This window comes from Drosophila arizonae, chromosome 2 (genome assembly GCF_054131065.1).
Source record: "Drosophila arizonae isolate 15081-1271.41 chromosome 2, UAZ_ARI_1.0, whole genome shotgun sequence".
Taxonomy (NCBI): domain Eukaryota; kingdom Metazoa; phylum Arthropoda; class Insecta; order Diptera; family Drosophilidae; genus Drosophila; species Drosophila arizonae.
The window spans coordinates 12,079,913-12,107,749 of NC_142922.1; the positions used below are offsets into that span (position 1 = coordinate 12,079,913).

At 42.4% G+C, this 27,837-nt stretch overlaps 2 protein-coding genes across 6 annotated transcripts in view; one reads left to right on the forward strand and one right to left on the reverse strand.

The window, feature by feature from the left end:
- The first annotated feature begins 4,894 nt into the window (after window positions 1-4,894).
- Window positions 4,895-8,287, forward strand: LOC108620704 (uncharacterized). Of its 2 annotated transcripts, none has more exons than XM_018017618.2 (6): window positions 4,895-5,372; window positions 5,436-5,644; window positions 5,724-6,342; window positions 6,408-7,036; window positions 7,103-7,249; window positions 7,310-8,287. In XM_018017618.2, exons 1-6 carry the CDS (start codon window positions 5,002-5,004, stop codon window positions 7,426-7,428), a joined length of 2,094 nt encoding a protein of 697 aa, XP_017873107.1. In that variant the 5' UTR covers window positions 4,895-5,001; the 3' UTR covers window positions 7,429-8,287. The 2 variants fall into 2 exon arrangements, with proteins under 2 accessions (XP_017873107.1, XP_017873111.1); XM_018017622.2 differs by having other exon boundaries at window positions 5,775-6,342.
- Window positions 8,288-8,853: 566 nt separating this feature from the next.
- The window catches only part of plum (IgSF transmembrane protein plum), a 60,117-nt gene continuing 41,133 nt past the window's right edge, over window positions 8,854-27,837 (reverse strand). For all 4 annotated transcript variants that reach the window (XM_018017615.2, XM_089464809.1, XM_018017613.2 and 1 more), the window contains 10 exons: window positions 16,808-16,960; window positions 16,544-16,744; window positions 16,324-16,474; window positions 16,085-16,153; window positions 14,286-15,006; window positions 13,978-14,218; window positions 13,467-13,912; window positions 13,020-13,314; window positions 12,788-12,957; window positions 8,854-12,629 (listed from right to left, as the gene is read on the reverse strand). In XM_018017615.2, the coding sequence (XP_017873104.1) occupies window positions 11,331-12,629; window positions 12,788-12,957; window positions 13,020-13,314; window positions 13,467-13,912; window positions 13,978-14,218; window positions 14,286-15,006; window positions 16,085-16,153; window positions 16,324-16,474; window positions 16,544-16,744; window positions 16,808-16,960 (3,746 nt within the window). In that variant the 3' untranslated portion in view covers window positions 8,854-11,330. The remainder of the gene's footprint in view (window positions 12,630-12,787; window positions 12,958-13,019; window positions 13,315-13,466; window positions 13,913-13,977; window positions 14,219-14,285; window positions 15,007-16,084; window positions 16,154-16,323; window positions 16,475-16,543; window positions 16,745-16,807; window positions 16,961-27,837) is intronic.

The following is a 27,837-nucleotide window of genomic DNA, read 5'->3' on the forward strand; positions in this document are numbered from 1 at the left end:
TATTGTTGATATGGCAATTCTCATATTAGTGGCAACGCTATCATGTACTTAGCTATTAAGAAGCATAATAAAATCAGTCTCACTTGAACAACCAAACGTTGCGGTTCTTCTCATCCACTCGCGCACAAATACTCGCCAACAGGTTATGGGCCCAGGGCTTATGTATGTGTGCAAAGAAACAGTGTAAAGCAGAGAGAAGAAAGTGAGCTCGAGAAGTTTCTGTGCATAACGGACATTGCAAGCAGAAAAGTAAAACTAAAAATGAGTTCCATGTACAATATAGAAAAGCTGGATGACACCAACTATGACTGTTGGAGTGTCATGGTAGAAAGTGTTTTGGTTCATCAAAACTTATGGGCCGTGGTTTCAAATGAGTTTGTGAAGCCAGAAGATGAAACGAGTGAAGCGTTCAAGACATGGAAACGAGAGAACGACAAAGCAAAAGCAGTGCTAATTTTGTCGATGAGTGCGTCGCAAGTAAACTACGTGAAGAGATGCATTTACGCAAAAGATGTATGGAATGAACTGAAAATGTTACATCAATCATCTGGACCTGTGCGTAGGGTAACATTGTTTAAACAGCTTTTAAACAAGAAAATGGCAGAAGGAGAAAATTTGCAAACGTACATCATGGAGTTTTCAAATATTGTTGAAAATCTATCAGCAATTGGAATTACGTTGCAAGAAGAGTTAATCGTCATCATGCTACTGGCAAGTCTTCCATCATCGTTCGAGAACTTTGTGGTTGCATTAGAAGCTCGTGATGAGTTGCCGAATTTCAGCAGCATAAAATGCAAGCTGACAGAGGAGAGTGAGAGGCGAAAAATCAGCGATCAAAGAGAAGCTACGCAATCATTTTCGGCAAGGCAGACGGGACAAAGAGGCAAAGAACGGGGAAGAAATGAGACGACAGACAGACGCCGGTATTTCAAATGCTATAAGTGTGGTCAGCAAGGCCATTACGCAGCGAATTGTACGACGAAAGAGGCAAGCGAAAAATACGGCAAGGAACGGCGCGGGAAAAGCGAAAGTGTAAATGGAAAGAATAAAGATGCGCATTCAAATCAACGATCGTTTGCTGGCATGATGGGAAACTATCGTATGAGTCAAGATGCTTGGGTTATCGATAGCGGAGCAACATCGCATATGTGCGCACGTCGTGATTTATTCGATAACTTTGAGCAACACAACGAAAGTATCGAATTGGCCGGAAATAACTTTACGACGGCTTGTGGCAGAGGCACAGTAGTTATCAATAGTCTGTGTGGCTTTGAAATTACTCTAAAAGACGTGTTATTTGTACCAGGGCTGCAGTGTAATTTCATATCAGTTGGAAAGGCAGTCGCAAATGGATGCTCTGTTGAATTTAATTCAGGTTTTTGCAAAGTTTTTGACAGCGAAAATATAGTCATATTAATTGCCAAAAGAATCAGCGGACTGTTTCTGTGTGAAACAAAAAATAATGAAAAGTTGTGTTTATCAAAAGGTGCTGATGATATCAAGAAATGGCATGCACGATACGGCCATTTAAATGTGCAGAGCCTTCGTGAACTGAAAAGTAAAGATATGGTGCGTGGATTGGCAGTAAGCTCTGACATAGATCATTTTGATTGTATAAATTGCTTGAAAAGTAAATGTCACGCTAGACCATTTGAAGATTCAGAGAATAGATCAAAACAAATATGTGAGTTGATACATAGTGACGTGTGTGGACCTATAAGGCAAGTATCGAATGGCGGCGCCAGATACTTTCTCACAATGATTGACGATAAGAGCCGTTACATCCATGTTTACTTTATGAAACAAAAGTCTGAGGTGACCAAGATATTTAAAGAACATGTAACGATGCTAGAGCGTCAGAAAGGTCTGAAAGTGAAAATCATTAGAAGTGATAATGGTACAGAATATGTCAACAAAGATTTTGACGAATATATTAAGTTGGCTGGTATTAAACGGCAGCTGAGTGCACCGTATACCCCGCAACAAAATGGTGTTGCTGAGCGCTGCAATCGGACACTGGTGGAGATGGCAAGAGTAATGCTTAATAGTGCTGCATTAAATGAGAGTTTCTGGGCGGAGGCAGTCGCGTGCGCTGCATATCTAAGAAACCGATCACCAACGAAAGCTCTGGATGGCATAACACCTTTCGAGGCGTTTACAGGGCTGAAGCCAGTTGTCAAGCACTTGAGAGTGTTTGGATGTACAGCAATTGCACTGGAAAAGGGTCCAAAGAAGAAGTTCCAGGAGAGAGGAAGAGAGTATACTATGGTCGGATACTCTGAGTCGTCAAAGGCATATCGACTGTTCGACAAGAACACAGGTGACGTGAAGATCAGCAGAGACGTTTATTTCATCGAGGATAGCGTACGTGAGTCAACCGAGAAAGCTAGCGCTACGATAATGGTTGAAGATGATAATGATGATCAGGAAGGTATACAAGAGGATCATTCTAATACAGAGGAGCAACCTGACGATGATGCTGACGAAGCTGAACAGCCAAGAAGAGGGCCAGGCAGGCCTAAAATAATCAGAACGGGCTTGAAGGGACGGCCAACTAAACAATACAACGTGGCAAATGTAATGTTAAGCAATAACATTAAAGTTCCTTTAACCGTGCAGCAAGCACAATCGAGTCCACAAGCAGATGAATGGAAAGCGGCAATGCAGGAAGAGTATAACGCATTGATGCGTAATGACACATGGGACGTGGTTCAGTTACCACATGGTCAGAAGCCCATAGGCTGCAAATGGGTGTTTACTTTAAAGACGAATTCATCTGGAGAAGTTGAGCGCTACAAAGCGCGCTTGGTTGCAAAAGGATGCGGCCAAAGGTATGGCATAGACTTCAAAGAGACGTATTCTCCAGTAGTGCGCTATAGTACAATACGTATGATTCTGGCTATGGCTGCAGAATACGAGCTTTATGTACATCAACTTGATGTTTCGACGGCATACCTAAACGGCATTCTGGAAGAAGATATCTACATGCGACAGCCAGAACTCTACGACGACCATTCTGGATGTGTGTTGAAGCTTAAAAGGTCGCTGTACGGCCTGAAGCAAGCTGGTCGGGTTTGGAACACTAAGTTGGATGGCGTTCTAACCAAAATGGGATACAGGGCATGCGAGAGCGAGCCATGTCTGTATACCAAGTGCTCAGATGACCAGACGATAAACCTGATTGCAGTATATGTAGATGATATGTTACTGGCGTGTTCAAGCATGGGTGAGATGCGAGCTACTAAAAAGGCTATATCTTCTGAATTTCAGGTAGTAGACAAGGGTCAAGTGACGAACTTCTTGGGCCTTGAAATCCAACGAGAAGGAAGGACCGGTGCGATACGCGTGAGCCAGAGGAAGCATATAGTGGGTCTGCTCAATGAGATGGGCATGTCCAACTGCCGCACCACGTCAACGCCATTGGAAGCTAACTTCCAAGTGAACTGCGAGAGAGAGTCGTGTAAGCGTGTTGATATCACAGAATATCAGTCTGTGATTGGTTCGCTAATGTATATTGCGCTATGCACACGGCCGGACATCTTACATTCGGTGTGCAAGCTGGCACAAAGGAATTCGAATCCACATAGCGAACATCTTGCAGCAGCAAAGCAAGTTTTGAGGTATCTGCACACCACAGCAGATCTAGCGTTAGTCTACGAGAAGACAGGAGAGGAAATTGCTGGCTATGCAGATGCAGATTGGGCTGGAGACTCAACTGATAGGAAGTCTTTCACAGGATATGCCTTCATGTGGGGAGGTTCGGCATTTTCATGGACCTCGAAGAAACAGAAGTCGGTGGCGCTGAGCAGTACTGAGGCGGAGTATATGGCGCTCTCTGATGCTGCAAAGGAGGCGATTTATTTAAGAAAGCTAATAAGCGAAATGAATCCGTATTTTAAGAGAAACTGTATAAGAATTTATGAAGATAATGTAAGCGCGTTAAATCTTGTGAAGAATCCTATATATCATGCACGAAGCAAACATATAGATACTAAATATCACCATATACGAAATTGTTATGAGAATAAGTTAATCGATTTAAGTTATTGTCCATCAAATGAAATGATTGCCGATGTATTAACTAAGAATTTGTCAAGAGTAAAACATATGAAATGTATAGCGTTGATCGGCCTAATGAAAATATAAGAATTGAGGAAGAGTGTTGATATGGCAATTCTCATATTAGTGGCAACGCTATCATGTACTTAGCTATTAAGAAGCATAATAAAATCAGTCTCACTTGAACAACCAAACGTTGCGGTTCTTCTCATCCACTCGCGCACAAATACTCGCCAACAAATATATGGAGTTTGAAAACTAAATATTCAAATAGAAGATTCAAGACTTCACATTTGCACTTTAAATAAATTATTTTTAATTGAATTTTATTTCATAAAATATTTAGGCGTTTATTTAGTTAGCTGTCATCTTAAATTCAAACAAGAGTTGTTTTTTATGAAATTTTGAAAAATGTTGTACTTTATGTTAATGTTTTAGTAATAATATCATAGTAGGTGGCTTACTAGAGTCGAATATGTCTTTTTAAATACAGTGGAGAACTGTTTGTAAATTGAGTAAATTCCATAGCCCGGCGAAAAAGAGGGAATAGAGTAGAGAAAATTCGCTATTAGCAGTTCTCGTTTTACTCGTCAGGCAGATTGCTTAGATAGTCGTGGCACACGAGTCGTATACTTGCTTTTATGCAGCCCCGTTCTGCGCTAGTGCGCCCATATTTTTAGACTGACGAACGACACCGTCTTTTGCGTGGTAAACAAAAAAAGAGAAGACAAACGAGTGCAAAGTACTGATTGCACTAAGAGTGCAGCGCATTGACATTGACATTGGCAGCCAACTGAGTGCATATGATTAAAGTTGAATTCAAATTTATTTGCAGTCTAGTGTGCGGCCCTTCACTGGCAACATGTTGAGTCTGTACTAATTGGCGGCAAGCCAGCGGCGCAGATCGAGACGGCGAATAGCTAATAGAGAACACTGATAAATATGTTCACTAAACGCGAAACCCATAACAAAGCCAGTGCATTATTCAGCGCTGATTTACAAGTGAGCGACAGTAGCAACACACACTCACAACCAAACACAGCGAACAGCACCAACAGCAACAGCAGCGACAACAACAACAGTAACAGTAAGGCGTCTCAGTTTGAGTCAATAGATGAGCATTACGTCTGCAATATTGCGATGATGAGCATAGCCGAGGAAGTTGACCAAACGGCAGGTCAAGCCACTGATCAGGCACTGGACAATACAGCAATCGGCAATGGCAAAGAGGAGATGGAAATTGACCGCCAGGAGGAGGAGCAGGCGATCAATCAGTTGGTGCGCTCCTCCAGTGGCGGCGCCTTGATGCAACCGTAAGTATTTGCCCAATGTCTTACATAATCACTGACTCATGTGTGCTTCTCTCTATGTGACAGCCATAACAGCGGCAGCATGCGAGTCGTCCTTGGCGTCCTGGTGCGCCTGGTGCTGCCTCTGGCCAATGGCGTCGCCCGTGGCATTAAGGGCATACGCGACGTTCGCGTGCTACGCGTGCTGCAGAATTTGACCTCTAGCCGCCAGGCGCTGACCAACCTGGTGGCATTTGCCGCCAACACGTTATCGCTGAATCTATCTTCCGTACAAGGTTAGTACTTGAAGTGCATAGCATGGCCTCAGTTACCCAATTGTTCATCGGTTCATCATACTCATACCACCATTCTCAGCTTTTTATATCAAATTCTTATCGCTCAACCCGCAATCTCTTTCATTGACAGTTTCCAATCGTCTGGGGCCATTGCTCAATTTACTCAAATTGCGCAAGTCCCAAGATGGCTTGGAAATTCTGCCCGATACGCTGAACACACGTATACCGATCACACCCATACCGCCTAATACGCCCACAACGCCCAGCACACTGTTGCAGGGGCCGCCTATCTACAGTCTTCAGAGCTCAAGCTCCAGCTCCTCCAGCTGCTGCACGCTCAACATACTTGCCGAACCGGCGCCGGGCACTCCCATACGCGCTGACATCGTGCTTGTGCATGGCCTGCACGGCTCTCTGGTGAACACCTGGCGCCAGGGTCTGTGGCAAAACGAACGTCATCCGGTGGAGTTCGATCGTCCGCCCCGGCCACCGGTGCGTCCACCCAAGCGACCTCGTTATTCACGCAGCGCCGCAATACATCCAGCGCCTCGAGAGAAACGCGCCAAGTTCGCATCCTGCACTCGCAGCCTGGATGAAGATGCCACAAGCGTAGATGGAGGCTGGCAACGCGCAGCAGTGCAACAAACGACTGAGCCACATCTCTGTAATGCTTCCGACAGTAATGAGATCGCCGAAGAGTGAGTAGAAGTGGAATATTCCGTTATTTTCTATGGGCATTAACCTATTCGTATTTCTCCCACAGTTATGCCTACGTCTGCGGGGAGCCGGAGGATATTCAAATATGTGAAGGCATCGAGTACAGCTTCCCAACATTCCGTCTGCGCATGCACGACAGCAGCCAAGCGTTGCCAGCTGAGCTAGAGTCGATGCTGCAGGCCGAGAATAATAGCAGCGCCGCCATGGACAGCTCCACGACGCGCAAATCTGCCGGCAAAAGCAAAAAGAAACCTTCCGCCAATGATCCCAACTATTCCAAGTGCTGGCCCGGGGACTGGCTGCCTTTAGACTGTCCAGGCGTCAGGGTCATAGCTGTCAACTACACGACGGATCCCTATCTGTGGCGTCCGCTGTGGAAGACTAAAGAGCCGCGCTCCAGCCTGATTCAGCGTTCACGGGAAATGGCTGAGCTACTCATGCAGCATCGCGTTGGCCACGGGCATCCCATCATCTACGTGGGCCACTCGAAAGGAGGCCTTTTCATCAAGCAGCTGCTTGTGGATGCCTGGGAGTGCGGTCGTCCGGCCATGAGGCCGCTCTGGCAATCTGCGCGAGGCTGTTTCTTCTACTCGGTGCCGCACCGTGGCTCCCATTTGGCCTCGATCAAGGCGCCGTTGCTATCGCGTTCCGTAGAACTGCTGGAGATAGAAAAGAGTATGTCGATGTCGTACATTAATCCGTTACCAGTTCCTCTATATGCCTTCCACTTTTAATTGATAGATAACAAGTATCTGCTGGATTTGCATCGTCGCTTTGCTGGGCTCTATCACTTGGGTCATTTGAAGATCGAAGTTTTCAGCTTTGTTGAAACAGCGCTGACGCTCATGTCAGTGCTCTATTTACGAATTGTGGGCGTGGATTCAGCCGGTAAGCTGCGCTAGATTGATAAGCTAATCACACATTAATTAATCTAAACACATTAAACAGATCCCGGTTTTGGAGAAGTATGCGGCATACGACTGGATCATCGCGAGATCTGCAAGCCACGCAGTCGGGACTGCATTCTGTACAAAGAGTTGGTGAAAATGATTAAAAAGGTGTGCTGAGCTGCCCATCAATTAGCGTTAGCCATATATGTTACATACATGCAGGAGGACCTCAATGAATTGGAATCGATATGTGAATAGGCTTACAACTATAAGTTGCCCGATAATTATGCGTACCTAAGCGCTTCTTCTTGTTATGGTGCATAGCATAGCATAGTTTATTATATTTCCTTTTTGTTTTTGCTTCTTAATCGATTCATAAGTAATCATTCAAGGGAAATTTGACTTAAATATTAGATTCTTGTCTTTTTGGAATTACTCATGTTTAAAATATTGAGTCAAATAGACCTTATCAATAATTGTGATTGATTCAGTCTCGGCTATAGCGTCAATAGATCTTGGCAGAGCGAAAGATTAGTTTCAAAGATTTCCTCATTCAATCAGACACTCAAGAAGATGCGTTTCAGCATGCCATTTAGCACTTAAACTCATTTCATTTATATATGTATATGTAAATATAAATATATACGTAGGTTATGGCAACTTTTGCGATTTTGTATTGTGATCATTTGTTCAGTTAGTTGTGATGTGATCATATTATATTTTAAATAGTACTGTACAGGTACCTAGCATATACCATAGCCCCGTGAAAGCTCTATATATGGAGGAAGATTTATACATTTACACAACTTTGCTGAATTTGATAATGTTGTATAATTGTGTAAATGGACAACACCGTTAAAAGTTACCATCGAAATAAAAAATTAAAATGTATGGGCATTGATAGTGATATTATGTCCATTTGATATTGTATACAAACCTGTTAAGTACTGAGAGTTACTAAAGATTTACAGTTAAGAGAGTTTTATTGTATATACTTACCAATAAAAGTACGTTTAACGTTTATAGTTAATAAAAATGCAATTTGTATTAATTCTTTTGTTGTCATAACTTAGTTTTAATATATTTTTGTTTTTCTTTCCAATAGTTAAGGATGCTATTCTAGCGTTCTTCACCTTTTCACGTATATATATGTATATAATCATCGTTACATATTATTAGACTCTGTAGCCGCGCTAATTTCTGGTTGGTATGTCAAATTACTGGCACCGAAAACTTTAACACGATCGTATGTATATATATATAATATATATATCTCATATATCGCATATTTTCCAGCTGAGTTTCCACATCTAATACAATAATATTCTTGTAGCATATACAATGTATATAAATTACATAAAAAATACATTCGATTCTATTTTCAATTTTTATCTTTCGTCCGAATTGAAGCAATTTAGAATTAAATATATATTACAGATGGGGCAACCAACTAAATACATATAATATAGTTACAATTTAATTTCCACTCCACTAATGAGGTATACACAATGAGAACTTAAGACCCAAACTAAAATTACGTACAGAACATGCTTAGTTCAAATAATGATTAGGATCAGCATTATCAAAGAGTTAAGAACATAATTTCCTTACAATTTTAGTGGACTCTTAGTAATTTTTTTTTTTTCGCTTTTCTTTTCTTTTCTTTTTTTTCTTATTGGTTTCGCTTTAGCCAAAAACGTCTATGTAAAAGTCGCAATACGCATTTTTATGCCATCGAATAATTATTTTCATACTGTTTTTTTTATTGTTTTTGCGCTTAAATATTTTAAACATTTATCACATCCACTTACACAGCGATCACAATCGCAGTTATTAATTTTTTAATTTCACATTCTTATCGTGGTATTTTCCTTCTCTTCTTTTAATTAAATGTATTTCTTAAGATCTACTTTTATATATTGTTTGAATTAAATACATATAATTTGCCTTTTGCTGCATAATATTTCTTTTCCTATATATTTAATTTTTGTTTAAAATTTTCTTTTTGTTTTAGGAATTTTGAGTTCATTTACGGAATAGTTTTTGTTTAGCTTGATTTGAATGCGATCATAAAAATTTTTACTGAGCCTTCAATTATTTACCTTAAATGTTGTTTGACGGAACACCTTTGAAGTTTTGTATGTGCTAAGACTATGCTATATCAGTTGATTCGAAATGCTGTTGAAATGCCAGTTTCTTGGCCTATTTCAATATGAACACAATTTGAATTGGCTATTGTTGGACACATGTGGCAAGTGCACTCCAAGACAGGATCTTCGGGAATTTTGGAAGGAAATGAGCTACGTATTGCTATAATTTCGTCAAGAAGCACATGTACCATTGCGGAAGCCACATATTGTAATCTATTTACTGTTCTATGCATATTATTTGTTCATTTCCAATGGGAAAGGTACTATTGTTTGTAGTTTTCGTTTAGCTTTGTTTGGTTGATTGGTTTCTTGGTTTTGGGTTGACGGGTTTGTTTATGGTTTAAATAGGTGTTATTGCACTTATATCTAAATACGTATACAGTTACAGTTCATAAACACATTCTCTCAATATGGAATCGTACAAATATTGTTTAATTGAATTGGCGTGCTTAATATAACTTTTTGTCTACTTGTTTTTTCCATACTCTTTTTTTTTTGTTTTTGTTTTTTGATTTCATTCAGTAATAGAATTTGATGTATGTACTCTAGTTAAATACGTCTATGAAATGGAATGTCTGCGTGTTTGGATGTGTGGCTATGTGTGTGTGCGCATATGCCTGTATCTGTGTATTTTTTAACAATTTTCACATTGGTTTTTGAACATTGAACAACAATTCACAAAATACATATTATAGATGAGCTCATTTTAAATTCTGCGCTCAATGCTAAATACATCTTATATAACTTTCAATGCGTATAGAAATATAATATATGTTGTTGTTTGTATGTGTGTTTGTGTATGGTGTGTGTGTGTGTGTGTGTGTGACATAGCTAGAGGTTTAGTTGTTTGTACAAACTAGGTACAGTCGGTAATTGGGATAGACTCGTTCAATACGGCTGCGGTACATTTGAAATGCGTGTGAGGCATTAACAAAAGGTCTATTTAAATAGAATCGAAATGCAATATGCGTGTTTGTTTTTTTGTTTGTTTTGTGTTCCGGTGCTGGAAATGAGCGCTTAACGAAATGCAAAATGAATATAATCAGGTACATTTGATATATCGGTTAAACAAAAATTAAACAAATAATATAAACAAACAAATGAGAAATGCTCAAACAAAACGCAAAATGCAGCAATTAAAATGCGAAAATAAAATATTTTACTTAAATATGAATGGAATTATTGATATGGGTAATTATTTGCAGTAAATCGATATGAACACTATTGTGACTATTGTGAGTGTGAATGTATGTGTGTATATGTATAAATATGTGTGTGTGTATATGTGTGTATATATGAACTGGGCTATTGCATATTTGTTTGGCTTTTTGGCTATGTGTGTTGTAATAGAATACTACGGCAGTTTAATAAATTCATATTAGAGAACGTTTACTACAAATTAAAATAATAATTATAGTTAGCCTCAATTAACAAAAGAAAACAAACAAAAACTAAACAAGCTTAAAAACGTTCATGTGCTTAAAATTAAAGTAAATATGCTTTTATATATATGCATGCATATGTATATATGTATGTATATATATATATATATGTATATAAATATGCTGCTTATGTACGTAGATTGTTGTATATTATCATATTCTCATTGTTCGACTTTAGCTCTCGAAGATAAAGATAAGGATAGAGATAAAGATAAATAAATACATTTATAAAATGTACTTCATATAACTAAGCATATTCTTATGTATGTATGTATGTATGTGTCCTTATACTGAACTAATGCAAATATAGGGATCCACAATGTTTGGAATGTTTCGAGCTGCGAATGTGTATGTGTGCTGCTGCGTGTGTGTGTATGTGTGTGTGTGTGTGTGTGTGTATAGAGTAAAGTGTAAGTGTATGTGTAGTAGTGCTGCATGGAATACTTTTGCTTGGCGAGGCGACGACGACAATGCCAGCTATTCAGGCTCAGCCATTTGGATCGACTTGGGCACGCCGATTCAGGGCCGTAGACGCTGGCCACGCCTGCTTGGCCATTGTCGTCGTCTTTTTGCTCTTAACGCCCACAGAGTGAGTCTGTGGCCCGTTGACAGGAACTATGGATGCAGAGGGATACTGCTGCGGCATCGGCTGCTGCTGGCGATCCTTCTGCTGGACAACAGTTGACTTCTGGTTGCTGCTGCTGCTGTTATTGTTGTTGCTAAATTGGCTTTTGCTCGGCATTTGCTTTGTCATTTCGGCGGGCAACTTGAAACCGTTGGTGAGACTAACACACGCGTACTCGTGCTCCGATGTCGGCGTCAGCGTCGCAGCCGACTCCTCTTCGGCCAGCAGGCAGATGCCATCATTGGAATTCGAGTGCCGCGCAAAATTTGTATGGAATTGCTTCTTGCTGCCGTTGCTGGTGCTGCTGGCGCTGCTGCTGCTCAAGCTGCCGCTGCGTCGGCCCAGCCCCGGCACAGTGGCCACCAGCGGTAGCGAATTGGGCGGCACTGCCACCTCCAGGCCGCTGTCGTTGTTCTTTGAGGAGCTCTGCTTGTTGTTGGCATTGGAGTTGCTGCTGCCGCCTGCCTGCAGCGCCACTGCATTGGGTGGCGTGTGGCGGTAGGGTATGTAGAAGGCCTTTGCCTCTTGCAGCATGGCATCCTGCACAGTTTTACGCTCCGTCGAGCTGGCGCACAGTGGCAGCTGAGATAGGTTGTGCACGCCCGCAATGGTCAGCTCCAGTTGTGCTTCCTGATCCACACGCCGTACCGCCGTTCCGTTGCCGTTACCATTGCCATTGCCGTTGCCATTGCCATTAGGCAACGTTGCTGCCGTCGCCGTGCTCGTCTGGTACTCCAGCGTGCGCTCGGGCAGCAGCTCGATGTGGTAGCGGGAGCGCGGAATCAGTGTCTGCATTTCGTGGCAGTCCTGCTGCATTGTGTTGCCGCTAAGGCCACCGGCACTGTCACCCGGTATGCCCGAGGCACTGCTCAGATTGCCGAAATTGATGTCTGTGGGCGTGGTCAAATGCGTGGGCCCCGGGACGCGTGCCTTGAATCGACGCCTCTGAAATATGATGAAGAGCGCAAAGCCAAAAACACAAAGCATCGACAGCAGCGAGCCGATGGCGATGCCGCTATAGACTTCATGATTCGAGGAGTTCTGCACCGTTTCCAGTATGTGATGATTGATCAAGTCAAAGAACATGGGCGCGCCCACGCCCGTCTCACCAACAACACGCACGGCCACATGAATCTTGTCGGTCTCCGAAACATTGGGAAACTGCAAAGGAAATGAAGACGAATTATAAGTTTAAGGCAGAAAAGACAGAGTAATAGATAGAAGATATGTTGGATATGAGCTTCACATCTTACTCATAGATAGATGGTTCAGTTGAGTTAGCTTTCAGTATTTGGGTTATATAATATTCTCTGCCTTACCTTATAGAAACAAGGACGACACTCTAGCACATTTGCCTCGTGTGTCACATTGCCCAGAGTCCACAGAATATTATAGTGATGGACACGTCCGTTGGGATGCAGCGGTGGCTCCCATATAAGCTTCAGGCCATTGTGCTTGACCACGCGCGAATTGCTGATAGTACCGGGCGCTAAATGATACGATAATGAATTATGAAAATTCACAAATATATTTTGTAAAACTAGGGCTTACGGTCTGGCAGCGTCTGCACATCCATTTCGCCGTAGAAGATTTGCGGCTTGCAATTGTAGAAGTGGAAATTGTAGCGCTCGTTGGCACTGAGACCCGAGACGAGCAGCACCGAGTTGACAATGGTGCGCTCCTTGCATTTGGGCTCCTGCTTGCGCAGCGGCAGCTGCACGTGCAGGTGGCACTCGTAGACGCAGGTGTCATTGAGGCTGTCCAGGAACTGAAAGGCCAGCATGCGCGACTCCACGGTAATCAGGCGAAAGGACATGTTCGCCTGATCGGATGTGCCGTTCTCGATCTGTAGGGAATACAAAGAGTGAGAGAGAGAGAGAGAGAGAGAGAGAGAGAGAAAAAGAGACTTTAGTTCGTGTCCAAGGAAAACCAACATGGCTCAGATGAGACGAAGGTAAGTCGTCATTGCAACTTGCCACTACAGTACAGTCTACTCACAATCTTCCACTGTACATAGCGAAAGTCCTGAGCGAGATACTCGTTCTCGCTGGTGATGATCAGGACACGCATCTTGATGCGAGTGAAGTGATGCAGGAGCAGGCCGGTGACGTTGGCATCCACCACCAGACTGAAGATGTCCTCCTCTATTTCGAGCGTCAGGTCGTCCACCTCGTTGTCCAGCACCTCGTGCTCCGCATTACGCAGCACTGTGGCAGCAGCCGACTGATTGAGTGGCCGAATGATGGTCAGCTGGCGTCGCACCTCGTCTGCCTTCTCCTCCACGGCCGTGACGGTGCCATGCAGCGGCCCGTCCAGCAGCTGGGCGGGATGCGGATGTGTGTGATTGATGGAGAACTGCAGTATGAAATACTTTTTGTTGTCCAGCTCCGCCTGCGACCACTTCACAAAGGTGTCGTTGCCCAGGTGTACCAGCCGCAGCAGCACTGCGTCAAAGATAAATGGGATTAACATCTAAGTCGGATTAGCTGGTTGCTGCTAATCAACTTACAGCCCTGGGTGCAGCAGACAACAGCCGGACTGCGCAGCGAGCTAATCATCATCTGCTGCGGCACTATGCTGCCCGAGCGCACCTCCGAGGTTGGCAGCAGGAATCGGGTGATTAGCGCAAACGGACGATAGATGGGCAGACCAGTTGAGATCACCACAAACGAGGTGTGATTCAGCTTCATGGGCGCAAATGAGCTCCACTGATGCGGATTGCTGCGCACAATGTGCACCACGAACATCGACTGCGGAAAGAGGCACACAGAATTAGCGAGATTCAACTCAGATTCTGCCATTTGGCTGACAAATTACCTCCAAGGTGCGGCTGTCAAAGGTGACATTGATGGTGTGGAAGCTGTGCGGGTAGCAGCGTATGTTCTGCAGTGGATTCGGCTGCTCTAGCTGGTGCTTGAAGCGCATCTCGCCGGTGACGGAATCCTCGCCAGCAACGTTGCGCGCGAAACACTGATAGATGCCCTCCTCCTCCGGATCGAAGGAGTGGATGTACAGCTCGTTGCCACTGATATATCGTGTATAGGAACTGTTTAGCGGTGCGCCATTGTGGTACCAGCTGAGGGTTGGCTCCGGATTGCCCTCAGCGCGACAGCTGAGCGTTGTCGACAAACTGATGTAGCCCAGCTCCACGGGCAGCGAGCTAACTATTCTCGGCGGAATGGTGACTATCACCCGGAACGTCTGCCTGTCTGTGGGCGTGGTGCACATGTAGTACCCCTCATGCCGGGCCATGCTGGCGTTCGTTATTTCCAGCGTCATGCTATTGTTGCTCAGCTGGGACAGGGAATTGTTCGGATGCTGCAGCCACCATTCGATGGGCACATAGTCCTCCATCGCGTGGCACTGCAGCTGCAGCGACCCTCCCGTGGGCACAAACAGTGTGGCATTCTGGAAGGCTGGCAACAGATGCGTTGTCGTTGTGGCCAGTGGTTGTGGCCCGCTGGTATTCGGCTCGACACGCACCAGCCACACGAACTGACGGTGCGTTCTGCTGGCGTACTGGTTCTTGGCCACGCATCTGCAACGGATAATATTTCACACACATTAATTGGCATGGACAGTGCACACAATTATGCCAGTCACTCGGCCAGAGCATGGTGTTAATTAATGCACTGCAGAGTCGAGGAGCAACAGAGACAGAGACAGAGAGGGAGAGGGAGAGAGCACCTCCAGAAGGGTTGCTGATGAATTGATGGATTGTGGCCAAGGTGTTGATATGCAACAACAGTAGCAATAACCAATTATAATTTGCACCTCACAGCAAATGAGATACAGCTACAAGAAATACGATTTGGCTGAACAACTCCAAGCAAACATGAACGGAATGTGTTGAGCAGAAGCACTCAATGGATTCGTGCGTGTTGAAACATATTGGATTTCAATACGACATGATTACGCATCTAAACTCAATATATGTATGTTTATAATTGCTGTGCGCATAGATAACTAACTAAAAAACGTATAAAGGAATAAAGTAAACCCTCTTTATATTCGCATCTATTTCCAGCCTATTAAAAGTATCATTAACAGCAAAGCAGCCTAAGGATTATAGACTCTTATTAATAAGATGCAGTTTATAGGTCTTTAAGTACAGGTACAGAATTTCTAACTATATTTTAATATTCTTTTAAAAACCTGTAAACTTTCTCTACTCATTCTCATACAATTTTTTACTGCAGACTTTTAAGTTCTTTGTTGATAAGATATACATGTAGTATTTAAAATCCAGCTTACAACCTGACAATATATTAATGAGAAACCTGAATTAAGAACACGGAAATGCCCAAGACAATTCGATCATTTAGAAATAAAAAGCCAATGTTTTAAATTTAACGAAATTTAAACTCTTCTTGGGACAAATTAAAAGCGGTTTTCCATTGACTAGACATATATCAGTCAAATGAGTAGTCAAAACTAGTGAGGGCGCCTGTTTACTGTATTCAAGGAAAGTTATGGAAGATATTAGGTATATTGGGAGGGAACTGATAGAACAAATTTTTCATAACAAAGAAATATTATTAGAAATCAACCATGATACTCAAGCTTTAATGGAAACCAACAAATTATATTGCAGTATATTTAATTTCTTGGCTTACTTGTATTTTCCAGCCTGTTCCTGACGCACCTTGCGCACTATGAGCGTGCCGTTGCTCAGGATAAAAGCACTGTGGAAGAGCAAAATGGAGAAAATATATTAATATCAGGTGACATCCAATGTGAAGCATGCCAAGCGTTTTTGAAACCCCCGAAATAAGCAGAAGGCATTCTAGTGGAGCAGATCTATTCAAGCTTCAGCCGCTGCGCGTTCGGTGTCCAAACACTGATCTTTACTCGCCTGCTATCATTCGCCAAGGACTCGTTGCCAAAGTACCAGCTGATGCGAGCAGCGGGCACACTAAAAAAAGGACAGCCGAGCACAAGGTTTCCCTCCGCCTGGACGCTTACGTTGGCGCTCTGCTGGGGGCCCAGCACAAGACGTTTCAGCACTGCAGGAATAAGATTAAATGAAGTGTGTTAAATTGTTTACGATCGTATGGGATCTGAGTTAGACTCACCTGGATATTCAACAGTGATGCTGTCGGATATGACTTTCATGTCGTCCGACTCAAGTAGACAATGATAGACGCCGCTGATGCGCTCATTGGGCGGCAGTCGCAGCGTTCCATTCTTATAGATGAAGAACTGATTGTTGCGTATGGCCAAGTGCTCGATGATCTCGCCGTTGCGGTACCAGCTGCAGTAAATGGGAGCGCCGTCTGCAGAGAAGGAGGTCAATCAAAGCCATGCAACAACAAGAGCAGAGTGTCTCGTTCACTTACCCTGGTAGTAGTCATAAGGATTTATGATGGGATTGCAGTGCAGTAAGTGGGTTGCATTTGGATTGGTTATGGTCAGTCTTGTGACGGCGTGCTTCTTGATCTGTATATACGGCTTTACTGTTGTTGAGTTTTTCGATTGTGTAGCGGCAGCAACTGCAAGAAAAACAAATAAAGGGCTTGAGTTGAAAATTGTGTCAACAAGAATCTAGTACACTTTAAACAGCCAAAAAAACAAAGTAGATAATATATAGAGAAAAAAAGTTGTTTCCTTTTTTTTGTTTGTTTGTGACTCGGAAGTTATCTATATACTTCACTTAACAATGCCCTAAATGGACTGAAAATGCCGAGAAGCAAGCCGCCGTGCTGGGCGAGAGTTTTAATATTTTTGGTGCCGCTGCTGGCGGTGGCAATTCTGACTGTGACTATGTGGTACGTGCTGAAGCCATTCCGTTAATTAATTTCGTTGCTCTTGGCAATGCAAGCGCCTTGTTGTCGTGCTCCCAGGCAAGTAGCACTCGCACAGTGCGTATACTTAATGTTGCATTACTGCAGCACACCCCTCTCATGTAGCACAGCAACTGGCATTTGCATACGATTCGAGACTTTTCTACTCACAACATGACACTGAGTACCTGCAATAAGTTCTGCCGTTCTCCCGTTGGCCCGTTGGCTGATGCATTCCGAATGCATTCCCGGTGTCAGACCTAAAGTGGCTGTTGAAAAATGGTGGCAAAGGCGAGCATTGGTTGCATCTCCAACAATAACAAATCGCCAAACATTAGTCAAATGCGTTGAAATTTATGCTAAAAATGCAATCAACTAGCGTTCCGCTCCAGCTAGGGCCACCCAAGTGGCAGCCAGCCGCCACACCACAGTGCGCACTCACTTGTGGCCAACTGGGCTAACGAGCCGTTTGTAACTGGCAAGACGACTGCATCGCTGAGTTCTAGGGAAACTGTTCAAATTTGTTCAGTGTTTGATAAATGTAGTGAAATAAATAAGATAATTGCTACACAGCTGAAAATATGGCCAGGGCTCTCTGATCAAAATGCGAGCGGCGAGTGGCAAGTGCAGCCCGTTGATATGTTGCATGTTTGTACGCAATGTGTAGCAATTTTTATTGCTGTAATTACACGCAATGCACATGCGGCAATTTGACGCATGAAAATTCCTTGGACTTGCCAATGCAATGGCTAAAACAAGCAAATGCCATATCAGCAGCAGCAGCAGAAGCAACGGCAGCGGCAGCAACAGCAGCGCTAAATGCGCCAACTTTACAGCACATGCAGCTAAATTGTCTGAGGGCGGCGGGGGCGTGGCTTTGCATGTGCAACCAAAACGTAATTGTTATGGCATAATTGTTTCAATGGCAGGGCGTTAAATTGCACTTCTGAAACTGCTGCCCTGCAGCGAATAGTCAAAGTTCAGCAAATATGTGCATACCCTTACCGATGGCCATACACTTTTATCAGAGAGGATGTGATATGATGTGGAAAAATCTCCAGCTTACTGTACGAATAATTTCTATAATATAGCAATACATATGTTAATTTAAGAAAGGATTTCAATCCTATTTAATTTAATCTTTCATAAGCTAATATGGTTCATTGCAAATAGGACATTCGCATCTATAAGGACAAGGAATTGGGTCTATAAATCAAATGATTCGTTTAATGCCCTGTGTTGGAAGCAAGCAAACGTTTTCGAGCTTGATCCACATACATATGTCTAAATAACTATAGCAAGTGATTTGTTTACTTATATATGAATATATGATATATCTTGAATATTATAGATAGAATATGAACTTTTGCGTATCTTATGAAATATTTAAATATTAGACATGTATAAAATCGAAACTAAGAAAGATATCTAAAAGATTTAATTGCAAAATGCTAGTCTAAATTTAAACCCCATTAGTTAATTTATTTTTGAAATATATTTTAATAATTGTAAACAAATGAAAATTCTGTTTAAAAATAATTTATGAATATTATTTATATTATCAGGCTCTTTCTATAATATAAGTATGTTTCGACTTCGTTCATGAACAGCAACCCCTTTGGACTTTCCTACACTCGTATTTCCTTGCCTTTTCTTTTTTTGGTCTGTCATTACCTGGCACACCTTTTGCCATTTATCATACCTGAAATAGGCGATGTCAACAGCAGAGCGCCAAGGGTCATTAGCAGCCAGGTTGAGAGTTAAATGGGTGTAATATTGAATTTAAATAGCAGCAGCAGTTCTATTCAACTCGTAGTGAAGTGCAGCATTTGCAGTTCTCATTGGAAGTCATTTATTTAAATGATATCTAGATGCTGGAGCTATCAGCGGGACAAGCAATTTTCGTGCTACCAATTGGTGGCCATAGCTCAGCAGTTCGCCAGAAGATGGACCATCTCAGTGATTGAACTGTCATGGCAGTCAGCTTTTGTGTGTCGATCGACCCGACCGTTACTCGCAATCTTCAATATAATTTCAGCTCATTTATTTTATAATCTGCTCCGCATCTGGGCAAAGCTGAGGCCAAAGCAATGCACAAATTCTTGGAGTCGCAGTGCAAGTCAACTCACTGGGCAAGAATGTTTCTCAGAATCGTGCTTGAATGCTGTTTGACAACAACTACACAAACACACACACACACACACACGGACGCACATACACACGCATACAGCAAGTTACTAAGTTGTAGCAAGTTGCAGTAAATGTTGGACGCTGTCGGCTTGGTGGGGGCAGCTAGCACAAATTTGCATAGTTGAACGCACGTCGATGGCGGCAGCGCATTCCATGCAGCAACTGTTGCTGCAGTCAATGATGAATGCAACTGCAACTGCTGCAGCAGCAACAGCAGCAGCAACAGCAGCAGCAGCAGCAGCAGCAGCGGCAGCAGCAGCGGCGGCGGCACATAAATTGCTGATTTGCTGTGCAGCGCTGTGCTTATCAAACGGCAACATCTTGTGCATAGATAAGTGAGGCCCGGGCCGGCAACGGCTTTGCTACCCTCAATGGAATTTCACAAATTCAAATTGCCTGGCATCCTTTTAATGCCCCAGCTGCCCAAGCAGCAGCTCCCCAGTTGCAGTTAGCGCGCACCAGATTCAGATTCCGGCAGAGATTCAGATTCAGATTCTGGCTGCAGGCTCAGCTGCAACGCGGCTGGCACAGCTGTTGGCACAGTTTTGCGGCGGCACCATGGCAACATTTTATGCAAAATGCAGCGCACATGAAAGATAATTTATCGTCTAATGACGTGCTGTTCTAAGGTTGCTCCACGTTGCCATGAAAAGCGGCAATAAAACGCGCAAGCAAACAATAAAAAAAGAAGGAAAACATGAAGAGAAATACCAACAGAGAGAATAAAATAAGAGCAAAATAAAATTAAGATGAAGTTTTAATGCCAGCAGGAGCACGGGACACGGGAGCACAGCTTAGAGCAACTATGCCTGCCGCTCGCCGCTTGCCACTTGCGGCTGCGTTGCCCTCGACCGCCCACACCACAATTGTGCAACAGAAAGGGGCTCTTGCCGCCTGTCGCTTTAGGGGCGCTCAACGAGAATTTATGAATGTGCAAATGTATACGACAATTTCGCGCATAAATGTAAGCTACTGCCTAGCTATTGCCCCACACCCACTGCAGCTGCCTCTGCCACTGCCACTGCCGCACAGTGGAGCTGCGCAACCCAGTCCATCGCATGGCAATCGAAGATGCGTGTGCACATTCCATAGCATTCCGCACAAGCATGTGGGAAGCTCCACGGTTGCACTACGAGTATCTTGTATCTCAAGTTGCAGCCGCATCTATTGATTGCCTGCACCGCACAGTTCATTGGCGGCGCCCGCTCGCCCGCTCGCACTCTCCACACACACACACACGCATACTTCCTCTCTCTTTCTCGCTCTCTCTTTCTCTCTTTGCCCACATTTTGCAGTTTCAGAATTGTCTTGCATGCCCTGGCTTCCAATTGAAGTCGCGTTGCTGCGGCTTACAGTGTATTAACACCCTAGCTAGGGTATTTTAAAATCTTCATCACATATGTGAGGCCTCAGATTAAATACACAAAAGTCATGTTTGATTACGGCAAATAACTGTATTTGTCAATAGACAAATTATAGAAGCATTCCGAATTTTAAGGATCGAATTTTTCTTTTTAATTAAACATAAAAATGTTTACCAAACAGGCATAAAAAAGCAAGGTTTATCAGCCATGCATCAAGTCTTATAAAAATAAAATATAATAAATATATTCAAAGCCCAATCAATTGGATTATTTATTGACTTTTAGCATATTTACTCAAAATCCAATCAAATGAAATTTTGGGAGAATCAATTTTTTTAATTCTATTTATTTTATTTTATTTTTTAAATATTGTTTATTTTAACTTTGTTTTTATTTTTGAATTTTTGTTATTATTTTATTTTTAAAATTATTTTTTCAACAAAAGGGTATTGAATATTCAGCAATTTCCTCTATTTTTTTTTATTTTATTACTATTGAGTATGGCCACTAAACCATTCAAAATTTGGTAACTCAAAGATGGAAGTGTATTGAATATTCGGCAGTTGATCTCAAGTTTAGCTTTCCTGTTTTGCTGCGGGCATCTGCGATAGTTGCCGTCGCTTATTTATTTAGGTTAGCAGCTCAAATAGTTTTACGTGCGTTTTTCAATGCAATTTCCAAATGCCTCGAGAAATTTATGAGAAAGTCTCTGGTGCACCCACCCCATTGTAACTTCTGTTGTATAATACCCATTGTTTGCCTAGTGCCTTTTGCCTGCCAGCTCAATTGATTACGCCAGTCTGCGTGTGTGTGTGTCGGTGCGTGCGCGAGCGTGTGTGTGCGTGTGTGGAGTGTGTAATTGAGTGGTTGAGAATGCTCGAAATTTTGCTAACAGCGCTGCGAGAACTAGTTAAAAGCGCTTACCCGACAGACACACATAAGCTGAGCAAACTCATCCGAGCCATCCCGGGGGCCACCGACACCACCGCACACACATATCCATACATAGAATGTCTGGAACTGAATTTGGGATTTCTGGCGATTGAACCACTTTAAACAATGGCGGGCATTTACTTTCCAAAAGTCAAAGATAAATTGCCTTTTAAACTACAAGCTTCGTTTGGTTAGTTGGTTTTTGCCAAAAGTCCTGAGCTTTGTTTGTTTGCAACGCCTCGCACACACATACACACACACACCCACACACGATCAATTGACATATTTGTTTAACTTTTGGCGCAGCAAGCAATTGGAATAAATTGTCTTTGGCAATTTGCATTGTCAGGCCACAGAGTTTGGGGCAAAAAAAAAAATATGTTATCTAAAAATAATGCCAAAAGGCATGGCTTTTGCTGCCAGAAATGTGCTCTCTACAAATAAAGCCAACAACTAATCCCCGGGCTAAATGGGTCACAAAATGCTGGCTCAGGACATAATTCGGTATTAGTTGCAGTTGAGCACACAGAATGTATAATCGATTGCCATTTGCCCTCAAATGTAATCGAATATATGCGAATGTAATGCTAAGCGTTTGTTTATTAATCCTGCCAATTGGCCAGTGGGTAAACAAAAGGGCAGCAACCGGTAATTGGCCGCCTCGCGAAGGGCCATACAAATACCTTCCGATTACAAATCATAACTGCACTGGCCGCCTGTCACAACGGCGGATAACCAAAATGCAATATGTTGTGCCATAAACGAATTCATTTCCGTGGCATTTTTGGCAGGCAACAATATGTGGTGCAAACATTGCGCCCCACCTAATATCCTCACGGTCTCCCTTTCTCTCTCTCTCTCTCTCACTCGCACTCGCTTATATTTGTACAGTTTTTCCATAAATCAAATTGCAATATTTCCGTTCAATATTTTGCGCTGGCAACGTAAACAAACAATAACAAATTGAAGAGAGAGAGAGGGGGAGAGAGAGAGGAGAAGAGAGGGGGGAGAGTACATACAACAGCTTCAAGTATATAATTCAGGCATGCTTTTGTTGTTTGTATTTTTGGCCACATTGTATGCTAAATGGGAAATGTTCAAAATGCGTTTACGCGACTCTTTTCTGCCTTTAACGGCTCCTACTCCTACTCCTCCTCCTCCCCCGCACTGCATGCATTTTTAAATGGGTTAAACGTAAACCGTTTACCAATGACTCAATACAACTTCCCGGAATCAAGCAATGCAGACGCAGCAGGCAACGCCGGAGGGGCAGGCAACACGACACATGGAAGCACGGCACAGTGTGTAAAAGAGAGAAAGAGAGGAACAGAGAGGAAGAAGCAACATGCATTAAACCGAAATAAATAAATAAACCGCTGAAAATGTGCTGAGCACCGGCCACGGGTACGGTATGGCTGGTCAATAGTCAATGGCCAAATGGCAGAAAATAACAATGTTGCCAATAGCCAACGAACCAAACAACTGCAGCACCAGCCACAAGCCAAGTAAAAAGGCGAACCGAAAAGAAATTATAAAAATGTTTCATTTCAAGCAGAGTAAATATTGCAAGACACACACACACACACGCACACACACAGAGAGAGAGAGAGAGAATGTGTTGTGCGGCCACGATGACCAACTTGCACTTGGCACAACGGAAGCCAAGCGAATTTTCGTCAGTTACGCAGCGAGTGACCAGCCAACAGCCATGCATTCATACATCCATCCCACCATCCAGTCATCCAGCCATCCAGCCACCAACCATCAACCAAGAACCATCAACCAGCCAACCATCAGTAGCCATCAGCAGCAACCCGCAACCAGCTACACTCAGCAAATTTCTGTTCAAGGCGGGCGTGCACGTAGGCGTGGGCGTTGGCCAGGGTGTGGGCTAGGGCCGCATGGGCGGGTCACAATGCACAATTGCTGAGTAGGGATCGAGTATGGACAATGTCCGGCAACCATCAACAGAAGCACGTAAGCCTCAGCCATGCACAGTGGAACAAAAGGGTTATTTAGAGACGAACTTAGTTGTTGGTAAATTTGAAGTAACCCTTCTTCATAGAAGCATAAAGAGGTATACAAAAATAAATAAGTAAAATAAATAATAAGACAAGTATGTAATACCAAGAATTAAAAGCTAAAACTTAACTTAGGAATGAACACAAATTTAATATAATTTATATAACCTTATAGTACAACAATATTTTAGAGGACTTCAGAACCTAATGAGCTAAATACTTTAAAGAGCCATTTAAAAAAGTTGTACTCAAAAATATATTTATAAATAAAGTATACTTATAAATAATAATAAAATGGTGTATATATAGTAAAGCTCTGATATTTATATATGATGGAAAACAAAACATATGGAAATATATAAATAAATTGATATATTCAAATAAATATGTATATACATAAATTATATCGGAAACCAAATAATAATTTAGAAATATAAAAAAAATGTCAATCCCTACAAACATCCTATAATAAAGAATTCAAAAATCTTGATCTCATTCAACTTCTATCCCAACCAACACCAACAGTAAACAGGGTCCACATATTTACAGTTATGTACAGCATTAACAACTAATTAAAGATAAATCAAGCAAGCAAGCATCAGCTACTAGATATATTTGGCCCAGAGGAATACTCTGTAAGCCCACTGTAACTGCTAGTAAGGACTGTAGCACTATGATTTCTCAGCCATCAAGAGCCGTATGGCATTGCTTCTGGCCCATTGGGACAGTGTCCCACATCTAATCATCCCATGCCATCGTTCCCTCGTTGCCAGCAAAGCTCAGTAAGCGCGCTCTCGCTCCCGATTATTATGCATCATTTAACAGGCAACATTGTTGCAGTCAATGACTAGAGCATGGGGCTTTCGGCCCGCATCCCCTTGATGCCGTTGGCTCTGCCCGAGACGGGGTCTGTGCTGAGGCACTGCCTGCGTCTGCGTCTGTGTGTGTGTCTGTGTGACTGTGGCTCCGCTAGTCGAAGTAGGCAGCGTCACGAACGTAGGCAACGTTGAACGTGCCACAAAATGTTTTGCTGAATGCGAATTGCAAGAAAAATTATTGTTATTATGAGTTGCTAATTGAATGGAGAGTTGGACGGAATGTGGATACAGCCAGAGAGGGGGCGGGGCAGGAGCCAAGCGAAACGGCGACTGTTGCTGCTGCTGTTGCACACTGTGACAAATGGCGGAGCGGCAATATTGTCGTGATTGATTTGTGCAATGATTTAGCATTAGCTTCGACTGACAATGATGTCAAATGAAAAACACTTTGCATTGGACCAACTGTGAGCTGTCAAATAAGCAAGTGGTCGATCCATCAACCTAATCAGACAGCAACCCTCGTGTCACTGCCATCGCTCGCTGTTTGCTGCCGTCCTCCCCCTCCGAGCTAACGGTACAAATGTAAATAAATGTAAAATGTGAACATTTCCGCAACCTTTCCTTCTTTCGGGTCAACAGCATGATGTGCACGATGCCATCTCCCCATATTCCCCGCACCCCGCTAGCCCGGCAACCAATTTGGTATCGCATGTAATCACAATTTCGCTTTGCAGCAGAGAACTACTCGGACGGGCTGCTGCAGAGCGGCCTCATGAATGTTGCTGCCAAGTTGTCAATGTCAAAGTCATACATGATTCTCGATACTCAACATGCTAAAGCTAAAAGCATACACAGTTACAGCAACATTTGCAACAGCAACAACAAAAACAACAACAGCAGAAGCAGCAGCAGCAGCAGCCAAAAGTGTAGCTGAGAAAATTCCATGCGCATAATTTAGGAAAAAAGATTCTCGAAATGTTGGACAAACAACGTCTGCAGGTGAAATCTATTTGCATTTATCGTTCAACTGGAAAATTGCAAACTAAACTGGCAGTTGTGGAAATTGGGGGAAAATCGTAAAATGAGCTGCCAAACAACAGCAGGCAGCCATTCAGCGATCGATAGACAAATTCAACTTCGTTCAAGTGGACAACGGAACAATAAATGTTATTTCAGATTATGTTTCAAGCACAAGGTGAATGCCAGCTGCAACGCAGTTTGGGATAATTAATTTGTCAAATCCGGCAAGTGCTGCCACAAATTGTGGCAGTCAACACATTAAATGCTTTATATTTACCTAAAGATGCATAAGTGCGTAAGCAACCTGTAATCTAGAACAGAGCCGAACAGAGCAGAGCTGAGCAAAACAAGGGGAGCACTCGTGGCCAACAGCTGGTCAAGCCTGATGAGTGACCGGAGCAAGCAACCAACTAACCAACTAACCAGCCAACCAACCAGCCAGCCAGCGGACCAGCCAGTCAAGCGACGTCACTGGATGCGTTGTACTTGTTAATTGCAGCGGAAGCACTCAATTAAAAGCGCGTGAAACGTGAAACGCCACCTGCGTATGCCACTGAGTGTATCACTGTGTGTGTGTGTGTGTGTATATATATATATGTATTTGCGTACCTCTGCCTGTCGTTTAACGACAGCCACTGCAATGTGCAAATTAAGGCCACAGGAAACAAACAAACGCGGCGTAATCAAAAAGTGGTAAATAGCTGATACAGTAAATAGTTTATTGCCGATGCATAAAGCTGCAAATTGAAAGCCAGCAAGCGAAACCAAACCACATTCAGTCAAGCCAAGCCAAACCAAACCAAACCAAACGAAGCCAAACACAGCAGCTGTTTGTCAATGTTTGAAGAGACTAATTAGATGCCAGTTACCATGCTCAAATAGTAGGATACATCATTTCATTTATCCAGTTCCTTTTTTCCATTTTGACTGTCTGCCAAATGGTTGGGTAAATAGTTTTGATTCTGCATTTTCGTCAACATAAAAAGCAATTGACAGCAAATATTGCACTTGATTAAAATTGCTATCGATTCACTTTAAAATTCAAAGGAATTTGCACTATTAAATAACAATTAATTGTTTGATTGCCTGAACACAACATAATATTGAATAAGTTATTTACTTTAACAGAATTAAAATGTCAGCATAATATTGTTTATTATTTTTAACTATAAACACACATGTTGCTCAACATATATGAGAGAATCATGTGCGTAAACGTAAATGAAAATTGACATAATTTTATTTAAACACAAAGTTAACTACTCGAAATTCACTTAGTTTTAAAGCTCATTATAAATTTACATGCCAGAAGGCAGGAAAACGCCCTAAAAGTTCTGCAGCAAATTAAACTTTATTATTATTATTATTTATTTTTTTTTTTTTAATATTTAATACACTAATTGGGTGCTAACTTACATTAATAAATTAAAGTTTCAAATTCTAGAATTTTCCTGTATGCGCTGGCAGCCATAGAAATTCACTGAGAAACGAAGCTGGATGAAGTCGAACAAAAATTTGTTTTTAAATTTTAGAATTGGGGTGTATAAATTGGGGCATTTAAAATCTGATGAAATACGAAATTATTAAATTGGGTTCATAAGAAAAGCTCAGTTTTGAAGCGCGATTTTCAGGAATAAATCTAGCTAAGCAAGAATGAATAAGCATAAAAATGTTTTTGTTAACTTTTATTATAAAATAATATATAGTAAAGCTAATGTTAAACCTTCGCAGCTTTGGCAAAAATAAATATTTATCTCCCGTTTGCACTCTTAAACACTTCCTCTGCTTCAACTTAAATTCACTGAAACCTTTTTTGAGTTCAGCAACCTCGACTGTCCACTAGCCGCCGCATGCTTTCATAGCATGCATTTAATTATGTTTTAAGTAGATGTCTTATCGCAGTCAGCACTGTAATAAATGTCACTCGTAAAATGATTGATCAATTCGGTTCTTGAGTACACAACTCATTGATCACTTGAAGCCACATTCATCAATATTCTGCCTTTGGGTTTTGGCCTGCGGCAGGACAATGCAGCCGAAGTCGAACATGAGTTCAACCATTGTTGAAATGAACAAAATAAATGTAGAGGAACCACAGCCACGATGAGGAGGCATTTCGCTGCAGGTTGGAGTGCTGTGCAGCCGTTGTTGAATGTTGCCATGACATCATAAGGCAAAATGTCAGCCGTTTTATTATTATCGGACACACGCACAAATTGTCGCCTTTGTCGTCAAGGCAA

Bases quoted from the DNA above. Each gene is read 5' to 3' on its own strand.
- LOC108620704 (XM_018017618.2), top strand. From the start codon at position 5,002: ATGTTCACTAAACGCGAAACCCATAACAAAGCCAGTGCATTATTCAGC. The intron at 7,037-7,102 runs GTATGTCGATGT...TTTAATTGATAG, and splicing joins ACTGCTGGAGATAGAAAAGA to ATAACAAGTATCTGCTGGAT. The intron at 7,250-7,309 runs GTAAGCTGCGCT...CACATTAAACAG, and splicing joins TGTGGGCGTGGATTCAGCCG to ATCCCGGTTTTGGAGAAGTA.